Genomic DNA, 22,062 nt, shown 5'->3' on the forward strand with positions numbered 1-22,062 from the left:
CAATAAGTAAATAAATCTTAAAAAAAAAAAAAGTTAAATTTAAACCTCCAATATTCAAGATTATTATAGTATTGGCAGAATGGATGAATATATCCATGCAATAGAACAGGGCCCAGAAATAGGTTCACATGATACAGTCTGATCTGATACAGTCTGATCTGATTTTTGACAAAGGAACAATGGAATTTCAAGTGAGAAAGGGTAGCACTTTGAATAAGTGGTACTAGAAATTGACATTCAACTGCTGAAGGACAACATAATAAAAAATCTAAATGATCATGAGTAAGGCAATGACACTACAACAGAGGCAAGATCCATGAAAGAAATAGTTGATAAGCTAGACACAACATATTTGTCTTCTGCAATTCCTTCTCCACATCAGGGTGTTCATATAGTTTGGCAACTGGGAGCTGTCCCCTCCTTCGCCCTGCCTTACTCCCTTCCCAGATACAGGAGAAAAGAGAAATCAGAAGCATTTCTCCCACACACTTTCCCCACGCCTCTATCCTCCCAACCCTAATTAGCCATCCTCATGGGCCTCATGGGCATGCATCTTTACCAACTATGTGAACAATATCAAAAATAAAAATTAAATTAAAAAAAAAACTTCTGCAAAACACAATGTCAAAATATTAAAGTTATAAGATACAGATAGGGAGAGAAATAATTACATAAGATACATCTGATAAAGAACTGTTAACTAAAACATGCAAAGAACTCTTAAACACTGACAACAGAATTTTTAAAGATATTAACAAATGCCCCATCAAAGAAGCAATTCAGATAGCAAATAAGATCTGAAAAGAAGCTCAATATCTTATGTTGTCAGGAAACTAAAACTAAATCAATGAAAACCACCACATACCTATCAAAACGGCTGAATTCCAAGACACTAATATCAAATGCTGGGGAGGGTATGAAGCAACAGTAACTTTGATTCATTACCAGTAGGAATTCAAAACAATAGCTTGGTAAGTAGTTTTTCTCATAAAATTAAATATACTCTCCTGTAAGGCCAGAAGTGAGCTAAAAACCTGCATAGACAACAAAACCTGCTCACCAAAAATTAAAGAGCTATATTACAATTGCCAAAATAGAATAAAGTACCCAATATGTCCACCAAAAAGTAAATGGGTAAACAAATACTACACAATGGAGTACTTTGTGCAATAAAAAGTATGAAGAACTGTAAGTCCATACAGCTAAATAAAAACAGCCAACCTGAAAAGTTAATAAACCATGGGCCTAGCATGACGGCCTAGTGACTAAATCCTTGCCTTGCATGCACCAGGATTTCATATGGGCACCGGTTCTAACACCAGCTGCTCCACTTCCCATCTAGCTCCCTGCTTGTAGCCTGGGAAAGTGTGGACGATGGCCCAAAGCCTTGGAACTCTGCACCCGCATGGGAGATGGGGGAAAAGTTCCTGGCTTCTGGCTTTAGACTGGTTCAGCTCCAGCCACCGTGGTCACTTTGGAAGTGAACCAGTGGATGAAAGACCTTCCTCTCTGTCTCTCCTCTCTGTATATATGCCTGTCAAAATAAATAAATAAATCTTAAAAACATAAAAAATATGTATTATATGATCCTAACTATATATGGCATTCTGCAAAAGGCAAAATTATGGAGACAGTACAACGATCAGTGGATGCTTGGGTTTTGCAGAAAGGATGTCAGGATTATTAAGTGAGATAAAGGGTTCTGCAAAGGTAGATTTGTGTCATCACATCTTTGTCAAAACATGTGGAATATACAAGGCAGTAAAAGGTCCTTGTAGTTGATGACAGATAGTGTTTAAAATTGGCTCATCAATTCTAACAAATAAACAAATGAGAAATGTAATAATATGAGAAATTGTATATTTGTGAAGGCTTAAGGTGATATAAACTCTTTATGCTTTCTGTTTCACTTTTCTACAAACCTAAAATAGCTCTTACAGTCTACTAAAAAAAATAATAAAGTCCACTAATTTTTCAAGATTCCACCTGTCAATAAACTTCTTACCAGGTCTAATAAAGACATTTTCCACTGACAACATTGCTGCGATTGGAAGCAGGAGATCCTCGCAGTCTAAAGAAGCAGCCTTTATCACTGCACATGTCAGATGTGGAGGGAGAGGGAACTCCACCATAGACAAACCCAGTCTTGTCACATGGCCACTCCTAAAGAGAAACAAAAAATTCTTATGTCTTTGTACTTTGGAAATGACTACAAATTTAGTGTTCATCATAAAAAAATAAATCAGATACAACTCAGCTTATCATAGATCACCTTGACATTCAATTCAAAGAAATCAAACATGTGGTCATTGTAAGAGGAACATACATAAAATCCTTCTCTACCAAAAGACTTAAACCCAAATGTCTAAACTGTGAAGCAGAATTAAGAAGTATAACAAAAGACACAAATATGCTTAAAAAAAAAAAAAGCATATAGAATACCCCTGAAGTAGTAACAGAATGATAATTATCAAACCTTCCCCCCATTATACAATACTGAGAACAAACTGGTTTTTAGTTTTTACATGATCAGCACAATGCTAGGCACTGAAATGGTACTAATGGTACTTGTAAAATAGTAGTAATAGCTAACAAAACCAGTTGTATAAAACAGCTGTGTGGAAAAGTAAAACTGAGGAGGCTAAATCCTAAATGAAAAAAATCCATTCAACAAATCATTACACTGATAACAGAAAGTATTTAGAATACTGTATAAAAAGATCAACATCTGCTCATGGCCGTGTTGTTTTTGTTTTACCTGTCAATCGCATCACACTGATAAAGTTGTTTAAGAGCTTCTAAAATAAGTCTCTCATTAGGTGGATCCAAATAAGGAAACCTGTTTAAATGAAACACAACTGAGGTCATTATCCGAATGTGATGGGACTTCAGAGACTTAAGGAAGGTCTTCAAAAAGTTTTACTTCTACTTTTCAAGTCCTCTTTTTTTTTGTTTAAAAATCCTAAGATCATGCTCAACATTCAAGAAAAGAAGAAATAATTTTTTATGAGCCACACTCCTCTAAGAAGTACTTTTTTTTAAACTTCCCTTAGTTGGAACATTCTTACAATTCTTTTCTTAATCAATCTTGCCTCATATTTCACAATGTCAAGTCAATTCTCTCCTATAATTGACAATTTCCTTTAGCTAAACTTTTTGGCTCAAAAATGACAAGCTGTTTAATAATAATACTTCAAAATGATTTTAGCTAAAAAAGGGGAAGTATACTCAATCACCTTGGCCATTTTATGATGCTATATATACATAAAAATATGCATGTGTATATATCCATTTTCAACTACCCGAAGATAAGCTGCAAAGAAAATGCTACCGCACTCTTAACACTTCAGCATCTCTTGAAAAAGAGGACATTTTCATCAAGAAATGTATGTGTAGCAGAGTGTGGCAGACACCACATCTATGTAGCAGCCAACATCCAGCACCCGGTCTCAGTCAGCCCTTCCTACTACAGAATGCACATGCCTCATTTTCCATACCTCCTTGCTTATGGCCTGGGAAAGCAGCAGAGAATGACCTAATGCCTTTTGGGAGACCTGGAAGAAGCTCCTGGCTCCCGACAGGCTCAGCTCCGGCCATCAGGCCATTTGGGGAGTGAGCTAGCATACAGAAGATCTTTCCCTCTCTGTCTCCTTCACTCTGTAAATGTCTTTCTAATGAAAAAAAAAAAAAAAGAAAAAAGAAAGAAAGAAACAGAAAAAGAAGAGCAACCACCATGAAAATGAGTTAGCTTCAATTCCCAGGAAGATACACGTTAAGTACTACAAAAGAATTTATGAGGAATAATCTGACTTCACTCTAACAAATTGTTCTTTTTAAAAGTTGTCTGTATACCTTATAACATCATGTATGGCAAGGCACTTTAAGGTCAGAACTACAGATGTCAAACTAGTTCTCTTAATCTCAGGGATCACATGGTCAGGCATACACATGTTCCAAAAATCTTTACTATAGATCCGAAAGCATTTTCCTGAGGCAGTCCTCCCAGCGCGGCCACTTCGCTGTAATGCTTCACTCCTACAGGAGATACAAACACTAAGTGACCAAAATGTTTTGAATTTCCTCTTCCCAATTCAGTTAGACACTATCTAATCAAACGTTATTTGAGTAAAAAGACCCGACAGAGAGACTTACTTTGAAATTGGAACCACCTCCAGGATATCCAACCCTAATCTGGGGTTGTGATTTAACTGCTTCACAAAGCCACCATCCACCACATATCTAAGGACAAGCAAAGCAAGTTAAGTTTCCAAAAAGTAAGGAAAAGACTCCCTAATTTTTAACCACATTGAATGATCTATTTCTACCAAATACGTAACAACACAATTTCCTTTATGTTATATGCAAAACTTAAAAATCAAGAAAATAATCCTCATACATGTTATCAGAAACAAAATGGTTGAGCCAAAGTGGAAAATAATCTGGCAGTTCCTAAAAAATTTAACAAATTACAAATCTTCAAAAAATTCACGTGGGGGTTGATACCATGGCATGGCGGGTAAATCTGCTTCCTGTGGCAGTGGCATCCCACACAGTCTCCAATTCAAGCCCTGGCTTCTGATTCATCTCCCTCCTGACAGCCAAAGGCAAATCAGCAGAGGACAGCCAAGTCCTTGGGCCACTGTGCCTACATGGGAGACCGGAAAGAAGTCCTGGCTCCAGGCTTCCAATAGGTTCACCACTGAACAGTGCAACACTTGGGGAGTCAATTGACAGAGGCCTTCTGTCTCTCCCTCTCCTCACCTCCCACCCCGCCACTCTCAGTCATTCTCTCTCTTATAATTTCTCTTTCAACTAAATAAATAAATCTTCAGGGCCCAGCGTGATGGCTCAGTGGCTAAACTTTCACTTGGAATGCACTAGGATACCATATGGGTACCAATTCATGTCCCAGATTCTCCATTTCCCATCCAGCTCCCTGTTTGTGGCCTGGGAAAGCAGTAGAAGGCACTGGGCCTTGGGAACCTACACCCGCATAGGAGACCAGGAAGAAGCTCTTGGCTCCTGGCTTCAGATCAGCTCAGCTCCAGCCACTGTGACCACTTGAGAGTGAACAAGTAGATGGAATATCTTTGTCACTCCTTGTCTCTGTAAATCTGTCTAATAAAAATAAATAAATCTTTAAAAAGTCCATGGAAAAAAATAAAAATAAATAAAAAGTTCATGGAAAATGAGCATTATGAAAAAACTATATATGATTTCAATTTTTTGCACCAAAATAAACTTAACTTTTAATTCCATTTTCACACAAACTTCTAAAGTACCCTTACAGAATTCCCACACGTCTCAGCAATTCTACTCCAAAGTATACTCCCAAAGAACTAAAAGCAAATACAACGCTTACATGCCAGAGGGCTGATGTTGAAGTCAGTGAGTTAAGCTGTCACCTACAACACTGGTCTCCCATGAGTGCCACTTTGAGTTCCTAGTGCTCTGATTCTAATCCACTTCCCTGCTATGGTGCCTAGGAAAGCAGCAAATGATGGTTCCAATACTTGGGCCCCTATCATTCATGTGGGAGACTCAGGAGGAGTTCCAGAATTCTGACTTTGTCCTGGTCCAGCGATGGCCATTGTCACCATTTGGGGAGTTAACCAACAGGTGGAAAATCTTAGTCTCTTCCTCTTCATAACTCAGTCTTTCAAACAAATTAGTACATCTTTGAAAGAGAAAAATCACCTATATGTCCATTAACCATTAATGGGAGAACAAACTGGGTTACATATAGATAGACACAAACATCTACATACACAGCACAATATTATTTGGCCAAAAACCTAATGAAGTACTACCTGTACTACAACACATGCTAAGGGAAAGAAACTAGGCAAAAAAAAAAAAAAAAAAAAAAGCAAAAAAATCATATCCAGAATAGAAAAGACACAGAAAGAAATAATAAACTAACTGAGCAAGAGCTAGGTTTGCAACAAATGTGAAGCACTTTTTTAAATTTCTTTTTAAGATGCATTTCATTTTCATTTGAAAGGCAGATTTACGGAGAGAAGGAGAAGGAGAAACAAAAAGAGACAGATCCATCCACTGGTTCACTCCCCAAATAGCCACAAGAGTCAGAACTGGGAAAGTTCAAAGTCAGGAGCCAGGGGTTTCTTCTGGGAAACAGGGGTCCAAAGAGTTGGGCCATCCTCCTTTGCCTTACCAGGCATATTAGCAGGGAGATGAATCAAAAGTGGAGCAGCCAGGATTCAATCCTGCACCAATATGGGATGATAGCACCATAGGTGGAAGATTAAACCACTATACCACAGCACTAGCCCTGTGGAGTATTTTCTTGGAATTTTATTTGGGGGTTATGAAATATTTTAGAACTAGCAGTATTAACTTAAAAAAAATCGTGACTAAATACTACTTGTTTACTTAAAAAAAAAAAAGATTTATTTTTATTTGGAAGCCAGTTATAGAGAGGAGACAGAAAGAGACACAATCTGCTGGTTTACTCCCCAAATGGCTGCAATGGCTGGAGGTTAGTTGATCCTAAGCCAGGAGCCAGGAGTTTCTTCCCCATCTCCCACACGGGAGACACAAAACATTGAGTCATCCTCCACTGCTTTTCCAGGCCATAAGCAGGGAGCTGGATGGGAAATGGAGCAACCAGGACATGAACCAGCACTCATGTGGGATGCCAGTGCCCGCAGGGAGAGGCTCAGCCTACCACACCACAGTGCTAGCCCCAAATTGTTCACTATTTTCCCTTCCAAAGAGTTCACTTTTAACTGTTTTTTAATGTGATTTTTGCCTCGTTCAAAAATATATATATACAGAGGCAGGAGCTGCATTGTACAGGATTAAGCCATTACTTGCATACTTTATATAGTACATATACTATATACTGGTTTGGGTCATGGCTGCTCCACTTCTGATCCAGCTCCTTGCTAAGGCACCTGGGAAAGCAGCAGAGGATAACCTCAGTTCTTGGGCCCATGTATCCACATGGAACACCCAGAAACTCCTGGCTCCTGGTTTCAGCTTGGTCCAGCCATCAAAACAATCTGTGGAATGAACCAGCAAATGGAGGATCCCTTTCTCTCTTTAACTTTGCCTTTGATGTAAATACATTTCTTAAAAAGAAAACACAAACTTGAAAATCAGCTCTACATGATTCTAACAGGTTCAGAATCCAATTCCAAGCAGTCCTATACATATGATTTTAAGCCAATTACATGGATAAAAAGTTAGATGAAGAAGGAAGTTAGGAAGAGCTATTAAGTCCATCACTAAGGCAACATTTCTGCACTATGTTATTTAATGCTATGCTTGCACTAAAAGCACAAAATTACAGAGGTCATTCTACTCAGGCCAGCTGCACCTCTGATCTTACCGAAAACTATTGTATTTAAAGTAAAGTAGAAAAGCAAAAGAAATGAGACTTGCTCTTAGATCTGGGTGGTCATTTTACCCAAAAAATATGAAGAATCTTTAGCATTTAGGGCCAGCCTTTCTGTGGCAGGCAGGCAGGATATAACAGTAAGGATATAACAGTACTGGAGAAAAGATAAAAATCCCAAAAGAGAAGCTGGCATCGAGGAACAGCACGTTAAACAACGTACTGACATTACACATGAACAGTGGCTGCTCTACTTGTGATTCAGCTTGCAGCTAACGTGCCTAGGAAAGCAGCAGAGTTTGTACAAGTAGTTCTGGGGTTTCCAACACGCCCTGGTCCAACATTCATCATGGACATTTGGGCAGTGAACCAACACAAAGATCTCAACCCCCTCTCCAACTTTGCCTTTTAAGTCAACAAAAAATAAATATTTAAAAAGGTTTTGGGGTGGTGGTATGGGGAAACAGTGCTATGGTGTAACAGCTAAAGCTACCACCTGCAGTGCCAGCATCACACATGGTGCTGGTTTAAGTCCCAGCTGCTCCACTTCCAATCAAGTTCACTGCAAATGTTGTCTGGGAAAGCAGCAGGAGATGGTCCAAATGCCAAAATGGTACCTATATAGGAGACCAGAGAAAGTTCCTGGCTCTACACTAGCCCACACTGGTTGTTGTAGCCATTTGGGGAGCAAACCAGCAGACAGAAAATCTCTCTTTCCTCTTTTTCTTCCCCCTCTCTCTGTAATTCTGCCTTTCAAATAAATAAATAACATAAAAAAAAAAAAAGAGGCTATGGCTGAGGCTAGCATTGTGGCACAGTAAGTAAAGCCTCTACCTACAGGGCCGGCAACCCTCATATGGGCACCAGTTCAACTTTCAGTTGCTCCCTGCTAGTGTCTGGGAAAGCACAGGAAGACCGCCAAATCCTTCAGCTCCTACAAGAAGCGCCGGGGGCCTGGCTTTGGCCTGGTCCACCTCCAGCCGTTGCAGCCATTTGGGGAGTGAGCCAGGGAATGGAAAACCTCTCCTTCTCTTTGAAATAAATATATTGAATCTTTTAAAAAAAAGATTATGATTCAATAGTGAAGGAATTCCACGTAAGTTTTCAGTCCCAATTTAAAATGTCCATGTGCTTCCCTATTAAATAAATTTACTCAAAAATTTAAAGGCAACATTATTACACCTAAAAGATAAGTAAAGTGAATCATAGTTCAAATAGTTAAATTTCAGATATTAAGCACAATTACCAAAAATAACTCCAGATAAACATCAGATGAAACAGTGTTCCTCTACGAGGTGGCACTGCACAGTAGAGACATTTGCTAGTAATCAGAGCACAAAAAGAGTAAAGTAGTGAGACCCAGAAAGCTTTACACACAACATTAAACGTGTGAAAAAAAAGTTTCAATTTTCCAAGTAGCTAAAACTTTGCAAACAGGTGCAATGTGCATCTCATATTGCATTTCCAGTTCAAAATAACAAATAATCACAAAAAGAATTAGATGGCTACAACTTAGGAACTTGACAACATATGTGAAAACAGAGTAGACAGCAGAGACACAAACTCAGTAGCATTTTATGATCAGCAAAGTGCTTTCCTTGGATTTAAGAAAAATTCCAAAAGCTGTACCGGATTCCATCGATTGTCAGGGATGTTGCAGAAATATTTGTGGATATGACACATTTTCTAATTCCAGGTGGAGGGGGCAAAAATATTCTCCTCTGTTGATCTAAAATATATGTAAAGAGAAAACACTAATTTAGAACATATGCCTATCAAGCTTATGTTTTGAAAAAAATTTTATCAAAAATAACATCATCTTTACCTCTTTGTTTTAAATGCAAAATATCACCTTTCACTGTTACAATTTCTAAATCTAACATTGAATTGTGACTGGTAAAACAGATTACAGGTAAAAGAACCTCTTCAATAGAGTCCTTTACCTGGGTGACAGCTAATGGGTAAAATTATTTACTACATTATCAAACGGCACAGACAAGGGCTAGCTCCAGCTGGAGTCCCAGCTGCTTCATAATCTTTAGTTAAGATGTATTTAACTTGTAAGTCAGAGTCACACAGAGAGAAAGATAAGGGATGAGGTTTTTCATTTGCTGGTTCACTCTCCAAATGCCTGCTGTAGTCAGAACTGGGCTGGTCCAAGCTAGGAGACAGGAACTTCTTCCAGGCTTCCCACATGGGTGCAGGGACCCAGGGCCCTGGGTCATCCTCTGCGGCTTTCTGAGGCCATTAGCAGGGTACTGGGTTGCAAGAGGAGCAGCTGGGATTCAAATGAATGCCCACCCAGTTCTAGCCACTGCAGCCAGTTAGGAAGTAAGCGAGCAAATAGAAGATCTATGGCTCTTTAAAGCAAAAAGAAGTAAATATTAGATAAATAAAACACAATAAATAAATTAAAAAAAAAAACTCTTAAAAAGATGTAGTAAGAGTCTCATGTATTTTTCATAATAAACAGACTAAAGTTGAACTATTCCAAGGGAAAAAGGAATGGCACAGAAGATGATTTTTAAAAAAGATTTATTTGGGCCCGGCAGGGTAGCCTAGTAGCTAAAGTCTTCGCCTTGCACACACCAGAATACTGTACAGGCGTCAGTTCTTGCCCAGGCTGCTCCACTTCCCATCCAGCTCCCTGCCTGTGGTCTGGGAAAGCAGTCAAGCATGGCCCAAAGCCTTGGAACCCTGCACCAACAGGGGAGACTGGGAGGAAGCTTCTGACTCCTGAGTTTGGATCACATCAGCTACAGACAGCTGTTGCAGCCACTTGGGGAATGAAGCAGTGGACAGAAGATCTTCCTCTCCATATATATTTCTGTATATCTGCTTTCCAATAAAAACAAATCTTGAAAAAAAATTACTTAGGGAGCCCTGCGTGGTAGCCTAGCGGCCAAGGGCCTCACCTCACGTGCACCGAGATCCCATTTGGACACCGGGTTCATGTCCCAGCTGCTCCACTTCCCATCAAGCTCCCTGCTTGTGGCCTGGGAAAGCAGTAGAGGACAACTCAAAGGTTTGGGACCCTGCACCCGTGTGAGAGGCCTGGAAGAGGTTCGAGACTCCTGGCTCCAAATCAGCTCAGCTCCAGCCACTGCATCCACTTGGGGAATGAATCATCGGACGGAAGATCATCCTCTCAGTCTCTCCTCCTCTCTGTATATCTGACTTTTCAATTAAAAAAAATTTTTTTAATATATTTATTTTACATGAAAGTCAGAGTTACAAAGAAAGAGGCTGAGACAAAGAGAGGGATCTTGCAGCCACTGGTTTACTCCTCAAATGGCCTCAGCAACCAGACCTGGGCCAGCCTGAAGCTGGGAGCCAGGAGCTTCTTACAGGAATCCCACATGAGGGAGGGCAAGCACTTGGGTCATTTTCTGTTTTCCCAAGCCATTAGCAAGGAGCTGGATTAGAAGTGGGGCAGATGGGACTCAAACCAGCACCCATTTGGGATGCTGGTGCTACGGGGAGAATTACCCCAAAATGTCATTGTGAATGTGATCTAAAATCATAGAACTAGACCAATCATCTAACTTACACATGTAAGAAACTAAAGCCCAGGGCCCGACCTGTTAGCATAAAGGTCAAGGTCCTCGCCTTGAACAGGCCAGGATCCCATGTGGGCGCCAGTTCTAGTCCCAGCAGCCCTGCTTGCCATCCAGCTCCCTGATTGTGGCCTGGGAAAGCAGTCGAGGATGGCCTAAAGCCTTGGCACCCTGCACCCACATGGGAGACCTGGAAAGAAGTTCCTGGCTCCTGGCTTCGGACTGGTGCAGCACTGGCCGTTGCGGCTACATGGGGAGTGAATCATTGGACAGAAGATCTTCCTCTGTCTCTCCTCTCTGTGAATCTGCCTTTCCAATAAAATAAATAAATCTTAAAAACAAAACAAAACAAAACAAAAAACCTAAAGCCCAGAAATAACTAAAGTGGTCAGCCCAAGATTTATATACACATTGGCAAGCTTAAAACCAACTTAAGTAACACTGCTATTTTTCCATTCATTACAAAATTAATATCTCAAGTGAAAAAAGTGCTATAAAGTTTATTTGAGAGTTCTACAGTATAATTGGTTAACCAACTAGAAACACCTATATTCCACGCTGGAGTAACAGTTCAAGTCCTGACCATTCAACTTCCCCAGTAACATGCCTGGGAAGCAGAAGGTGATGGATCAGAGCATAGCTTTTGCACCCACATGGGAGTTCTGGAAGTAGTTCTGGGCTCACGCCTTTAGTCTGACCAAGCCTTGGCTCCTGAAGACACTCAGGGAGTAAACGAGCAAACAAAATCAATTAATTAATCTATCTCTTCCTCTGTGTGCATATGCATGTGTATACATATGTACAACAATCTTTCTAGGAAGTAAACCATCTTAAAAAGCATTATGCAGACAAATTAGGATGCTCCCATCTAAATTTTCACTTTATCCTAAAGTTGTATTTAAATGAGAAATGTCCTTCCTAAACATAGTTATTAATCACTGCTAAAAATCTCATTTTTTTTTGACCATCAAGAAACATATATAGGATATGTGTTAAGCCCAGCTGAAGCTTTCACATAGATCAGCTCAAATTCTCCTCAAAACTAGAGAAACAAGTGTGTGTGTGAATAAATAAAAAAATCTTTTTTTTAAATAACAGGAATACAATATAATTGGAAAACTTCAAAAACTGCCCATTAAAAAGAGAGAAAAAAAAGATGACACTGCTCAGCTCAAACTCTGAACTACATCAGGAAGTCATCTGTCTGGGTCAAAAGTACCTGGAGCATTCTCACTAACAGGCTGGAGATCAAATTCCTGACAGAGAAAGACTTGAGGTAGTAAATGTAGCTGAAAAAGCCTAGAATGGGATTGAAAATTATGGACTACAGAGACAATCCAACATTAAGAGCAACTGTTACCCTTGAAATAGAGGGCCAATAGAATGGAACATGCAATACATCAAAAAATCAAATGTAAAAGAGTTTACCAGAAATGAAGAGAGTATATTAGCAAACTCAACCATATTTTTTTTTAAGATTTATTTTTATTGGAAAGGCAGATATACTGAGAGGAGGAAAGACAGAAAGGTCTTCCATCTGATGAGTCACTCCCCAAGTGGTATCAGGAGCACGGTTATTCTATTTGCAAAATTAAGAAGTCTGATTGCACACACAAACATATATGTGGTATATGCATTTTTCTAGGGTTTTCATCCCATTTTTATAGGAATGTACATTCTCCAACTCTTTCAAAAAGACTAAGTGCTAAGTTAGACAACTACTACAGTGCTTATAATTGCTAACACATTGCAAAAAAAAGTGGGGTGTGACTCATAAATCCTTAGTATATTTTAATTTGTAAATTTTTCTGGGGTTCAGTTTTTTCCTAGATGCATACCAAGACAGAAATAGAATGCTTTACAGCTGGTACCATGGCATAGTAGGCTGGGATTCATTTATTTATTTTTTTATTGGAAAGTAAGATACACAGAGGAGGAGAGACAGAGAAGAAGATCTTTTTTCTGCTGATTCACTCCCCAAGAGGCCATAATGGCCAGAACTGTACCAATCCGAAACCAGGAGCCTCATCCAGGTCTCCCACATGGGTGCAGGGCACAAATGACTCGGGCAACCCTTGACAGCCCCCCCCTTGGCCACAGTCAGAGGGCTGTATGGGAAGCAGGGCTGCTGGGCTTAGAACCAGTGCCCATATAAGATCCAGGTGCGTGCAAGGTAAGGACACCAGCCACTAAGCTACTGCGCCGGGCCCCCAGTTCATATTTTGACTGCTACACTTCTGATCCAGCTCCCTGTTTACAGCCTGGGAAAGCAATGAAGGATGGCTCAGGTCTTTGGGCCTTTGCACCCATGTTGGGGACCTGAAGCAAGTTCCTAGCTCCTGGCCTTGCATCAGCTCAGCTCTGGTCTTTGGGGAACAAGCCAGCAGATGGAGTATCTCTGTCTCTCCTTTCTTTGTATTTCTTTCAAACAAGAAACAAAATTAATCTTTTAAAAAAAAAGAAAAAAATGAAATTCTTTGGGGATAGTGCTGTGGCACAGCACGTGAGGCCATCACCTGCTGTGCTGGTATTCCACATGTTTACCAATTCACATCCTGGCTGCTCAACTTTCAATCCAGTTCCCTGCTAATGCACCTAGGAAAGCAGCAAAGGATGACACAAGTACTTGGGCTCCTGTACCCACATGGAAGATCTGGAGGAAGCTTCTGACTCCTGGCTTTGTTCTGACACAGTCCTGCTCACTATGGCTATTTTGGGGATCAAACTAGCGAATGGAAGATTCCTATTTTCGCTTTTCTCTTTCTAACACTGCTTTTCAAATAAATAAAACAAATGCTTAAAAATAATAAAATGCTTGAATAAAAACAGTAAAGCTAGAAGAGAAATTAAACAAAGGTTTAAATTTTAATTTATTTATTTGGAAGGTGGAGACAGAGGCTGAGGCTCTCCTAACTGTTAATGATTTGCAATGTTTGATTCAAGATATTGAAAGAGAATCAGCACAGTAAAAAAAAAAAAAAAAAGCTAGAATTGAATTTAGCAAGTACGAATCAGGACTTACTAACATCAAGTACGCTATGCTTGTCCAACAAGTTCACCATCTCCCAGACAAGCACAGGGAGGCTCCAACGAACAAGAAGCCAAAATCAGTTGTGAGGAGTGAAATCTGGAAAGATCTGTTTGGAATTTGCTACACTAGTAACAAATATACTAGACATGAAACAGCACAATTTCAGCTAGTGAGAAGAGAGAAAAGGAGGAGTCAGGTTCAGGAAGCAAAAAGCCAAGCAACAAAGAAAATACCAGGAAAGAACTTGCAACACTATTGCAGTAAGGCGATACAGAGGCTGGGACAGGTATAGTCCAGCCCAAGGGCGAAACACTGGCCAGAGGCATTCCACACTGGACAGATGAGTACTGTATCTTTTAGAGAACCATCTGAAGATGTCCCATTCAAATATGCAGCCACCCGCATGAAAAGCTCAGACATAATAACAAATATAAGTGCCCATCTCATCATTTTCACCCAGTCACGAAGCCTAGCCGTGGGATATTTTTAAGCCCTTTTATTATAGGTAAAGGCAAGAAATCCCTCCTCCCTCATTTCATTCCCAAGGGCAAGTTTTCTGGCCCTCAATAAAATAAAAGAAATTAAGTTTTTATATATACAGAAAAGTGTATATATATAATCTCTGTCCTCATGCCCGAAACAGCACAATAAGGGAAAAAAAAGTGCTGTGGTATTACTCAAGCTAAAGAAACCCTAAGATCCCAAGCACCTGCTAGTCTCTTCCTTACATCATCCAACTCCACCCATTACTCAAAATCTCATCAGCTCTGCCTCAATGACTCTGCACAGCTAAAACTTATAATGTTATGACACTCAATAATTGTTACCAGCAGCTCACTCTTGATTAAGAGATCTAAAATAAACAAAATCTTTCTGTAACAGGTCTATCCATTCTCAGTCACATATCTTTACCATTTATACATATACACTAACATACAAAATCCAATACATTGGAAATAAGGCTGAATGAAGGCTGCATTCATGTTGAAAGACAATGAATACCAGATATCTAGAAATTCTGTGGCAATGGCAAGTAAGGCTTCACTTATATTACTACTATCAATAAAGTAGAGCTTTTTGTTTCAAAGAATTTCCATTAATATATTTGTTCTGCAGGGAAAGAACATAGTCCATCATACTAAGGGATGGATATTCAAGGCCCATGAAAAAGTAAATGTGAAAACAGTTCAATCATTAATTATTTCTATATCTAAGGCCTAGTGGCTAAAGACCTCATCTTGCCCATGCTAGGATCCCATATGGGTATGAGTTCACATCCCGACAACTCCACTTCCCATCCAGCTCCCTGCTTGTGGCCTGGGAAAGCAGTAGAGGTCGGCCCAAAGCCTTGGGACCCTGCACCCACATAGGAGCCCTGGAGGAAGTTCCTGGCTCCTAGCTCCGGATCAGCTCAGCTCCAGCCACTGCAGACATTTAGGGAGTGAGTCCTCAGGCAGAGGATCTTCCTCTCTGTTTTTTCTCCTATCTGTATATCTGACTTTCCAATAAAAAAAAAAAGTTGACCTAAACAGTGAAGATCTATGTGCTTACATATGTGATTATTAAACAAAAAGTGGGGTTTTTTTTCTGTATGATCAAATTTTCTATAGTAGTGAGGAATTACCTGTTGTCATAGATCCATAACATGGCAGTATCAACAAACCATCAAGGGTGGTATCTTGAACATCATAATCATAATCAACAGACTCAGCCATCTGAAAAAGTAACTCACAACTTTTTTCGATTTCAAATTGGCCTGAAATAAGAGGGAAAAAATAACTTTAGCAATTTAAAAGCAATACAGACCAAAGGATTTTTAAAAAATATTTACATTAAAATCAGCTTTGCCAAATAGTAATATTTCTCATTTAATCTAAAGGAGACCAAATGAGATATAATAAATTGCAACAAGAAAATTCAAAGTAGATGAAACCTCAAGGAATTTGTTTCTCAAGAAAGAAAAAAAAATGTATCATCTTGAGGCTCTTTATTTGCTAACACAGAACGTGAAGATGAACCACGAACAACACAAAACTAATCCAAGAGGATGAATTCAGGTCTATTTCCAAATACTTCCGTAATCTCCAAAAGGTGAAGAAACTGTTGACATTAGCAACCTTACGGCTGACATTAGCAGGACACAGAATAAAATGACTCACTACCATCAGTAAGAGACTGCTACTTGAAAAGCTACAATAGTTGGGTATGTAAGTGCTCTATTCAATTTTACCTCCAAAAAATGCTCTTAGCTTGTCAATGACACATGAATTCCACAATTTATCCGATGCTATCATAATGTACCACTCTACCAGTTGAAAAAAAAGAACAGCTGGAGGAATGTCTTGAAATAATGGAATTAATCATAACTGCTTAGGTTATAGCTCTGTATACTAAAGATAAGTAAAAATGATTATTTTACCATCTAATTTCTACTAAAAGGTCAGTGTGCTTTGCATATACTTAAATGACTTTACCATTACACTATTCAGATTATAAAAAAGAGACAAGCCCAGATATCCCAACAGAGGTAGCATCCCAGCCCTCCTGCAAGTAATACACACTAGTAAAGCTGACACAGAATGCTTACCAGTAAGAAAAACCAAGATGTCTCCAGCCATTTCATTCAAATGGATATCCATGGTCACTTTCACAATCTAAATCAAGAAACACAAGCATAACATTCTAGTGGAAAGACAGACATTCCCCCACCATCACCTCCTCGCAGTCCATAGGAAAATCAAAGCTGGTTCTCAAAAGAACTAGAACGGATGAGGGCTATGACTAAGGGAGTGCAAAACAAATGAATTACCAAACTAATCAAGTAATTAGAATCGTATTTAAGAAAGAAAAATAATGCCAATACCGCCTGAATATATGCAGTGTTTTCTCTGTCTCGTGGGCCAATCAAATTGCAGAATTTCTCTCTGACTGGATACAGTCTTCCAGGTATGTCAAATATTGGGCAGTTTCCAAAAAACGCAGAAAGCTTCGCTAATTCCATAGTTGCTGACATTATCACCACTTTTAAGTGTTCCTTCCTGTTAGGAGACTTATCTTGAAACAGCTTCTTCAATAAACCAAACAAGATATCCTAAAAGAAAATTCTAATAAGTCACAAGTGCATCAAATAGCAAACCTATTTAAAATGAATTATGGACCAAAAAATTCCTATGTAAATGGATTAAAATGTAAGCAAGAGGCAATTTTATACATATAGTATAAAGCTATATATAACTACTTGCTGATTCAAAAAAATACATTAAAATACTCACAGTAGTAAGAGTTCTCTCATGGGCTTCATCCAAAATAATGACACTAAATTTGGTAAGATTTGGATCTCCCAAAATATGCTTCAATAAACACCCATCAGTCATGTATTTGATTGCTGTTTCCTATAAAACAGCAGAATATATCAATTTTGAGCCTCACAGAAATTCACCACAGCCTCAACTATACATTCTAAAGTATGTATATATGTATTTAAAAGGCAAAGTCACAAAGACAGAGAAAAAATGAAATCACGCATCCACTGGTTCATTCCCCGAATGCCTGCAACAGCTGGAACTGCACAGGCAGGAGCCAGGAACTCCAGGTCTCCCACCTGTGTGGCTGGGATCCCAGTAGCTGGGCCATGATCAGTAACTTTTCCAGTACACTAGCAGGAAGTTGGATCAGAAGCAGGGTAACTGGGATTCAAATACGTAGTACAACCTGAGATGCCAGCAACCCAATGCCCCTTAAATGCTGGCCTACAACTGCAATTTTTCTTTGTAAGTATATAGACATTAAGTGACTGAACAAATCAGATTAAATAAAGGTATATAAAATATTCCAACAAAGATGGTAAATTACAAAATGTGTAATCTATACATAAACAAGGATAAGAAACTTAGATTGAGTGCTCTAGAATAAAGTAACAAGACACTGAAAAGGAGACAAAATGAGGTTGGTGGAAAGTGACAAGACGATGCAATGACTGCAGGTGAGCACAGCGAGGTACACAAAAATGACATGGAATCCATCTCCCTGACCCAGCCCCAACTTTAAAGGAATCAAGGTTAGAGACAGAGAAAGTACATCCTACCCACTCACACTTTCCTATTCCTTGATCATTCTCCTACGAAACAAAACAGTGTCAGTAGCCTAGCATTAAAACAAAATGAGAACAAGGCCCAAAGACTGAAGTAACTGAAAGCCAAGAACAAGATCAGAAAAAGGAAATATCCTAGCAGTGACCAGTAAGAAGGGCAAAAACAAGATTTAAGGAAAGTTCAATCTGTAGCACACCTAATTACGATTCCCATTAGCCATCATGTGTAAGTCTGAAACCGCTTTGTATCTAGTGTAGGATTAAGAAATGGAAGGAATGTAAATTGTTCATTTCACACTTTTTTGTAACTCATTGCTGCTATGTCCATATAAGACAGATTTGTTAACTGTCAATGAAACTGACAGCTTTTAAGAATATACCCAACATCGGTGAACTCTGAAAACCATGCTAAGTAAAATACAATACATCATAGTGTGATTACACTCAAAGAAGGTACCTAGATAAAGCAAATTTATACAAAACAGAAAGCTGATTAGAGATTAACAGGGGCTGGGGGAAGCCTGAGAGTTTAATCTGTTATTTAACCCAGAATTTCTGTGCAGGATGAAGGAAAGATTACAATGACAATTACACAACATTGTGAACATACTCAAAAAACAAGCATGGCTGTGATGAACTGAGGAGAAAATGGAATAAATAACAGACATTTCAGAGCAAAAGCATTAACAATGAACAAAATTAATTCATTTTTAAAAAAAGATTTATTTGTTTTTATTGGAAAGTATGACATACAGAGAGGAGGAGAGGCAGAGAGGAAGATCTTCATTTGCTGATTCACTCTCCAAGCGGCTACAACAACTACAGCTGAGTCAATCCAAAGCCAGGAGCCCAGAGCCTCTTTGATGGGTATATAGTTTCAAGACTTTGGGCCATCATCGACTGCCTTCCCAGGCCATAAGCAGGGAGCTGGATGGGAAGCAGGGCTGCCAAAATTAGTACCAGGGCCTATGGGATTCTGGTATGTGCAAGGTGAGGACGTTAGCCAGCAGGCTACCGTGTTGGACCCATAATGAAAATTAATTCTAACCTGAGGCATTGGTTGTTTAAAATATATGTGAAATTTTGAAGCTGAACTCTTCTGTAATTTTTTGCACCCTTTCTGTAAGTTCACAGTACTTAAACAAATACCAACAAATCTTGCATACCTTAGAGCTGCAATCATCAAAACGAACTTGGTATCCTACTGTTGATCCCAAAGCGCATTTCATTTCTTCAGCAACCCTCTGAGCAACAGATATGGCAGCCACTTTTCGCGGCTGAGTCACACCAATCATACCATGTTGGGAAAAGCCTATCAAAAGGCAGAGGTTAAAAAATATCAACAACGATAGCAATTTTTTTCCTCCAACTAGAGCCAAATTATGCCTGATGAATCAATAGAAACTGCATGAATGTTTTGAATAAAAATCCTATAAATCAACAACAGACTTTATTAATAATATAGACATGTAAATATTAAGTAAAATAGCACATGTAAATAATGACTCCAAATTTATATATTTTAGCAAGTTAAAAGGATTTTTTAAGCTTTTTTTTTTTTAAAGATTTATTTATTTATTGGAAAGGCAGATGTACAGAGAGGAGGAGAGACAGAGAGGAAGATCTTCCATCTGTTGATTCAATCCCCAAGTGCCCACAACAGCTGGTTGTGGGCCAACCACGCCAATCCGAAGCCAGGAGCTTCTTTCTGGGTCTCCCATGTGGTGCAGGGTCCCAAGGCTTTGGGCCATCCTCGACTGCTTTCCCAGGCCACCAGCAGGGAGCTGGATGGGAAGTGGTGCTTCTGGGATTAGAACCAGCGCCCATATGGGATACTGGTGTGTTCAAGGCGAGGACCTTAACCATCACGCTATCGTGCCGGGCCCGACTTTTCTTTTTTTATTCCTAACTTCCTTCTAAAGACTTAAAGAGGAATTCAATAATTTCAAAATCTAGGAATCCATATGTCTACACACTTCCTAAAATATATCTGCCTAGGGGAATCCCAGATTATACAGAATTATACCATAGACAAAATTTAAAATAAAAATTAAAATAAATAAACTAAATGTGCCTTTGTCACAGAAAACTAAACAGCCAATATACCACTTCTCACATACTCTACAGGCATTTTAGTATTTTGGCAGAGATGCACCTTAAAATTGTTGACATTTTCCCTGCTTAATAATACATAAAAATAACGCAATGTCCTTATAGGATCTTAGATTTGATGTGTTCAATTAGGGTAGTATAAGAAACTTTTATAAGAAACTTTTACTATTTATACGACTCATAAACAATATAATTTCTCACTCTTTACAAAACTTAAGGACTGAAAGTTGTGTCACATAGAGAAGAAAGACACTGTAAAGATGTTAGGTTGCTTAGCGCTAGGAGAGTCAGGGGACAAATACTTACCTGATAATGCTCTAGAGAAAGGAGCAAGAAACACTAAGTCAGCCACAGATATCATCCCTTTCCCCTCAGAAGTACTTCAGTCCCCAATAGTCAGCAATCTATTCCAGGACAGAACAAAGTTTAATTTCTACCTGTTTGAAATTATTGCGTTCATTGATAATGGAAACGATATGACATCTTAAATGATTCTTAAATCCAAAATAAGACCATGAGGAAGCGGAAACGTGGGAGAGTCAGGCAGGGAGTGCCAGCTGACGGCACACTGAATAGTGAGCACTGCTGCAGAAATCCTTGTGGCCTGAGAGAAGACCCGATCCCTAATACACTTACCTGCTTCATAGAGATACTTGGGGAGCTGGGTTGTTTTACCGCTGCCCGTATTCCCAGTGACGATAAGGAAGGAATTGTCTCTCACGGCTTGAATTAGTTTTTTTCTTTGTTTTTGAATAGGAAAAGTTGGAGTAGTGCCTCCTTCCTGCGACGTGCATCCTTTCTCCTCTGTAACAACAGAAAAACCACAGGGCAGTTAAGTGGCCTGTAAAGGCACCTCAGGCATGTCTCAGATATGAAAGAGAGACCAGCAAGACATGTTTAAAACTGCCAAGCACCCATCCTGACTTCTGAGTTCAGCAGCCCACGAACAGTTCCTAAAGAGCTCCTGCGCTCACAGCAACTTCTTAGGAAAAATCCAACTTCAGTTTTTTGTTATTCCACTGTTCAACAGGACTTGACAAAGTAGTCTAGCTCAAGGCAATGGACAGACATGCCGGCTATCTACACGGGAAATGCAAAACTAAATTTACTAAACTACAAACAACAACAACAAAACAAAAACAAAAAACGAAAACTCTCGGCTGAATTAGAAGCCACCTGTGCTTGCTTCTGATTCATGGTTCAAGTTAGGTCCCTGTTCAGAGTGACTGATATCCCAGAAGGCCAAGTGGTGGGTAACCATGGAAACTGGCTCCTAGAAACTGGCTCCCTTCATACCGTACCCAAAGGCAGGCTGGCGGCCCGACGAAGGGCGGGGGGGTGGTGGGATGAACGGGTAGAGAACAAAGGCTGGAGGAGCCTGTTTCAGAGCAGAGCGCATTTCCGTGCAGGGGTTCGCTTCTTTGCCCCCAAAGATGGTTTCCCCGCAACTTGGGTCTGGGACCGCCCCCTTCTAATCCAAAGTACTCGTCGGACGCCAAAGTTCGTCTCGGGCTTGCGGAGCTTCGAGTCCACCGCAGCTTCCTCCCCTCTCTTCCCGGCCCGGTTAAAGGAACACTTTTATTCCCACCTCTGCCTCCCCAGCCCTCCCCGCCAAGCCCGAACTCCCGTTGGGCTTCCTCAGTGTCCCGCGGACCGCACCTCTGTCAGCGATGGAAACGGCCGGCGGCCGCTCTTCCTGGAGGTCTCTGGACCGCTCGTCCTCCTCCGGCCGCCTTGGCGCCCTGCCCGCGACGGCGGGAAACCGGGACATAGACCTGGCCCGGAGCGGAGGTGAGCACGTCCAGCCAGCTGAGGAGAGGGGAGGGGAAAGGCGAAGACGCGCCCTGATGACGCGCAGGTGTTTACTTCCGCGCGTGCGACTGGCAGCGAGGGGAGGGAGTACGGCTCGGTG

The 22,062-nt window shown here is 40.0% G+C and overlaps 1 protein-coding gene across 2 annotated transcripts in view; it reads right to left on the reverse strand.

Moving 5' to 3' along the window:
* The window catches only part of DHX40 (DEAH-box helicase 40), a 35,300-nt gene extending 13,238 nt beyond the window's left edge, over window positions 1–22,062 (reverse strand). The window contains exons 1-12 of one of the 2 annotated variants that reach the window (XM_041000391.1): window positions 21,810–22,062; window positions 20,787–20,954; window positions 19,205–19,350; window positions 17,221–17,340; window positions 16,812–17,039; window positions 16,536–16,602; window positions 15,573–15,704; window positions 8,990–9,089; window positions 4,153–4,239; window positions 3,853–4,035; window positions 2,759–2,839; window positions 2,006–2,163 (exon numbers count right to left, since the gene is read on the reverse strand). In XM_041000391.1, coding sequence (XP_040856325.1) covers window positions 2,006–2,163; window positions 2,759–2,839; window positions 3,853–4,035; window positions 4,153–4,239; window positions 8,990–9,089; window positions 15,573–15,704; window positions 16,536–16,602; window positions 16,812–17,039; window positions 17,221–17,340; window positions 19,205–19,350; window positions 20,787–20,954; window positions 21,810–21,921 — 1,582 coding nt within the window. In that variant the 5' untranslated portion in view covers window positions 21,922–22,062. The remainder of the gene's footprint in view (window positions 1–2,005; window positions 2,164–2,758; window positions 2,840–3,852; window positions 4,036–4,152; window positions 4,240–8,989; window positions 9,090–15,572; window positions 15,705–16,535; window positions 16,603–16,811; window positions 17,040–17,220; window positions 17,341–19,204; window positions 19,351–20,786; window positions 20,955–21,809) is intronic. The other variant, XM_041000392.1, reaches the window with a different exon arrangement.

This window comes from Ochotona curzoniae, unplaced genomic scaffold (genome assembly GCF_017591425.1).
Source record: "Ochotona curzoniae isolate NIBS_2020 unplaced genomic scaffold, NIBS_Ocur_1.0 scaffold_2453, whole genome shotgun sequence".
Taxonomy (NCBI): domain Eukaryota; kingdom Metazoa; phylum Chordata; class Mammalia; order Lagomorpha; family Ochotonidae; genus Ochotona; species Ochotona curzoniae.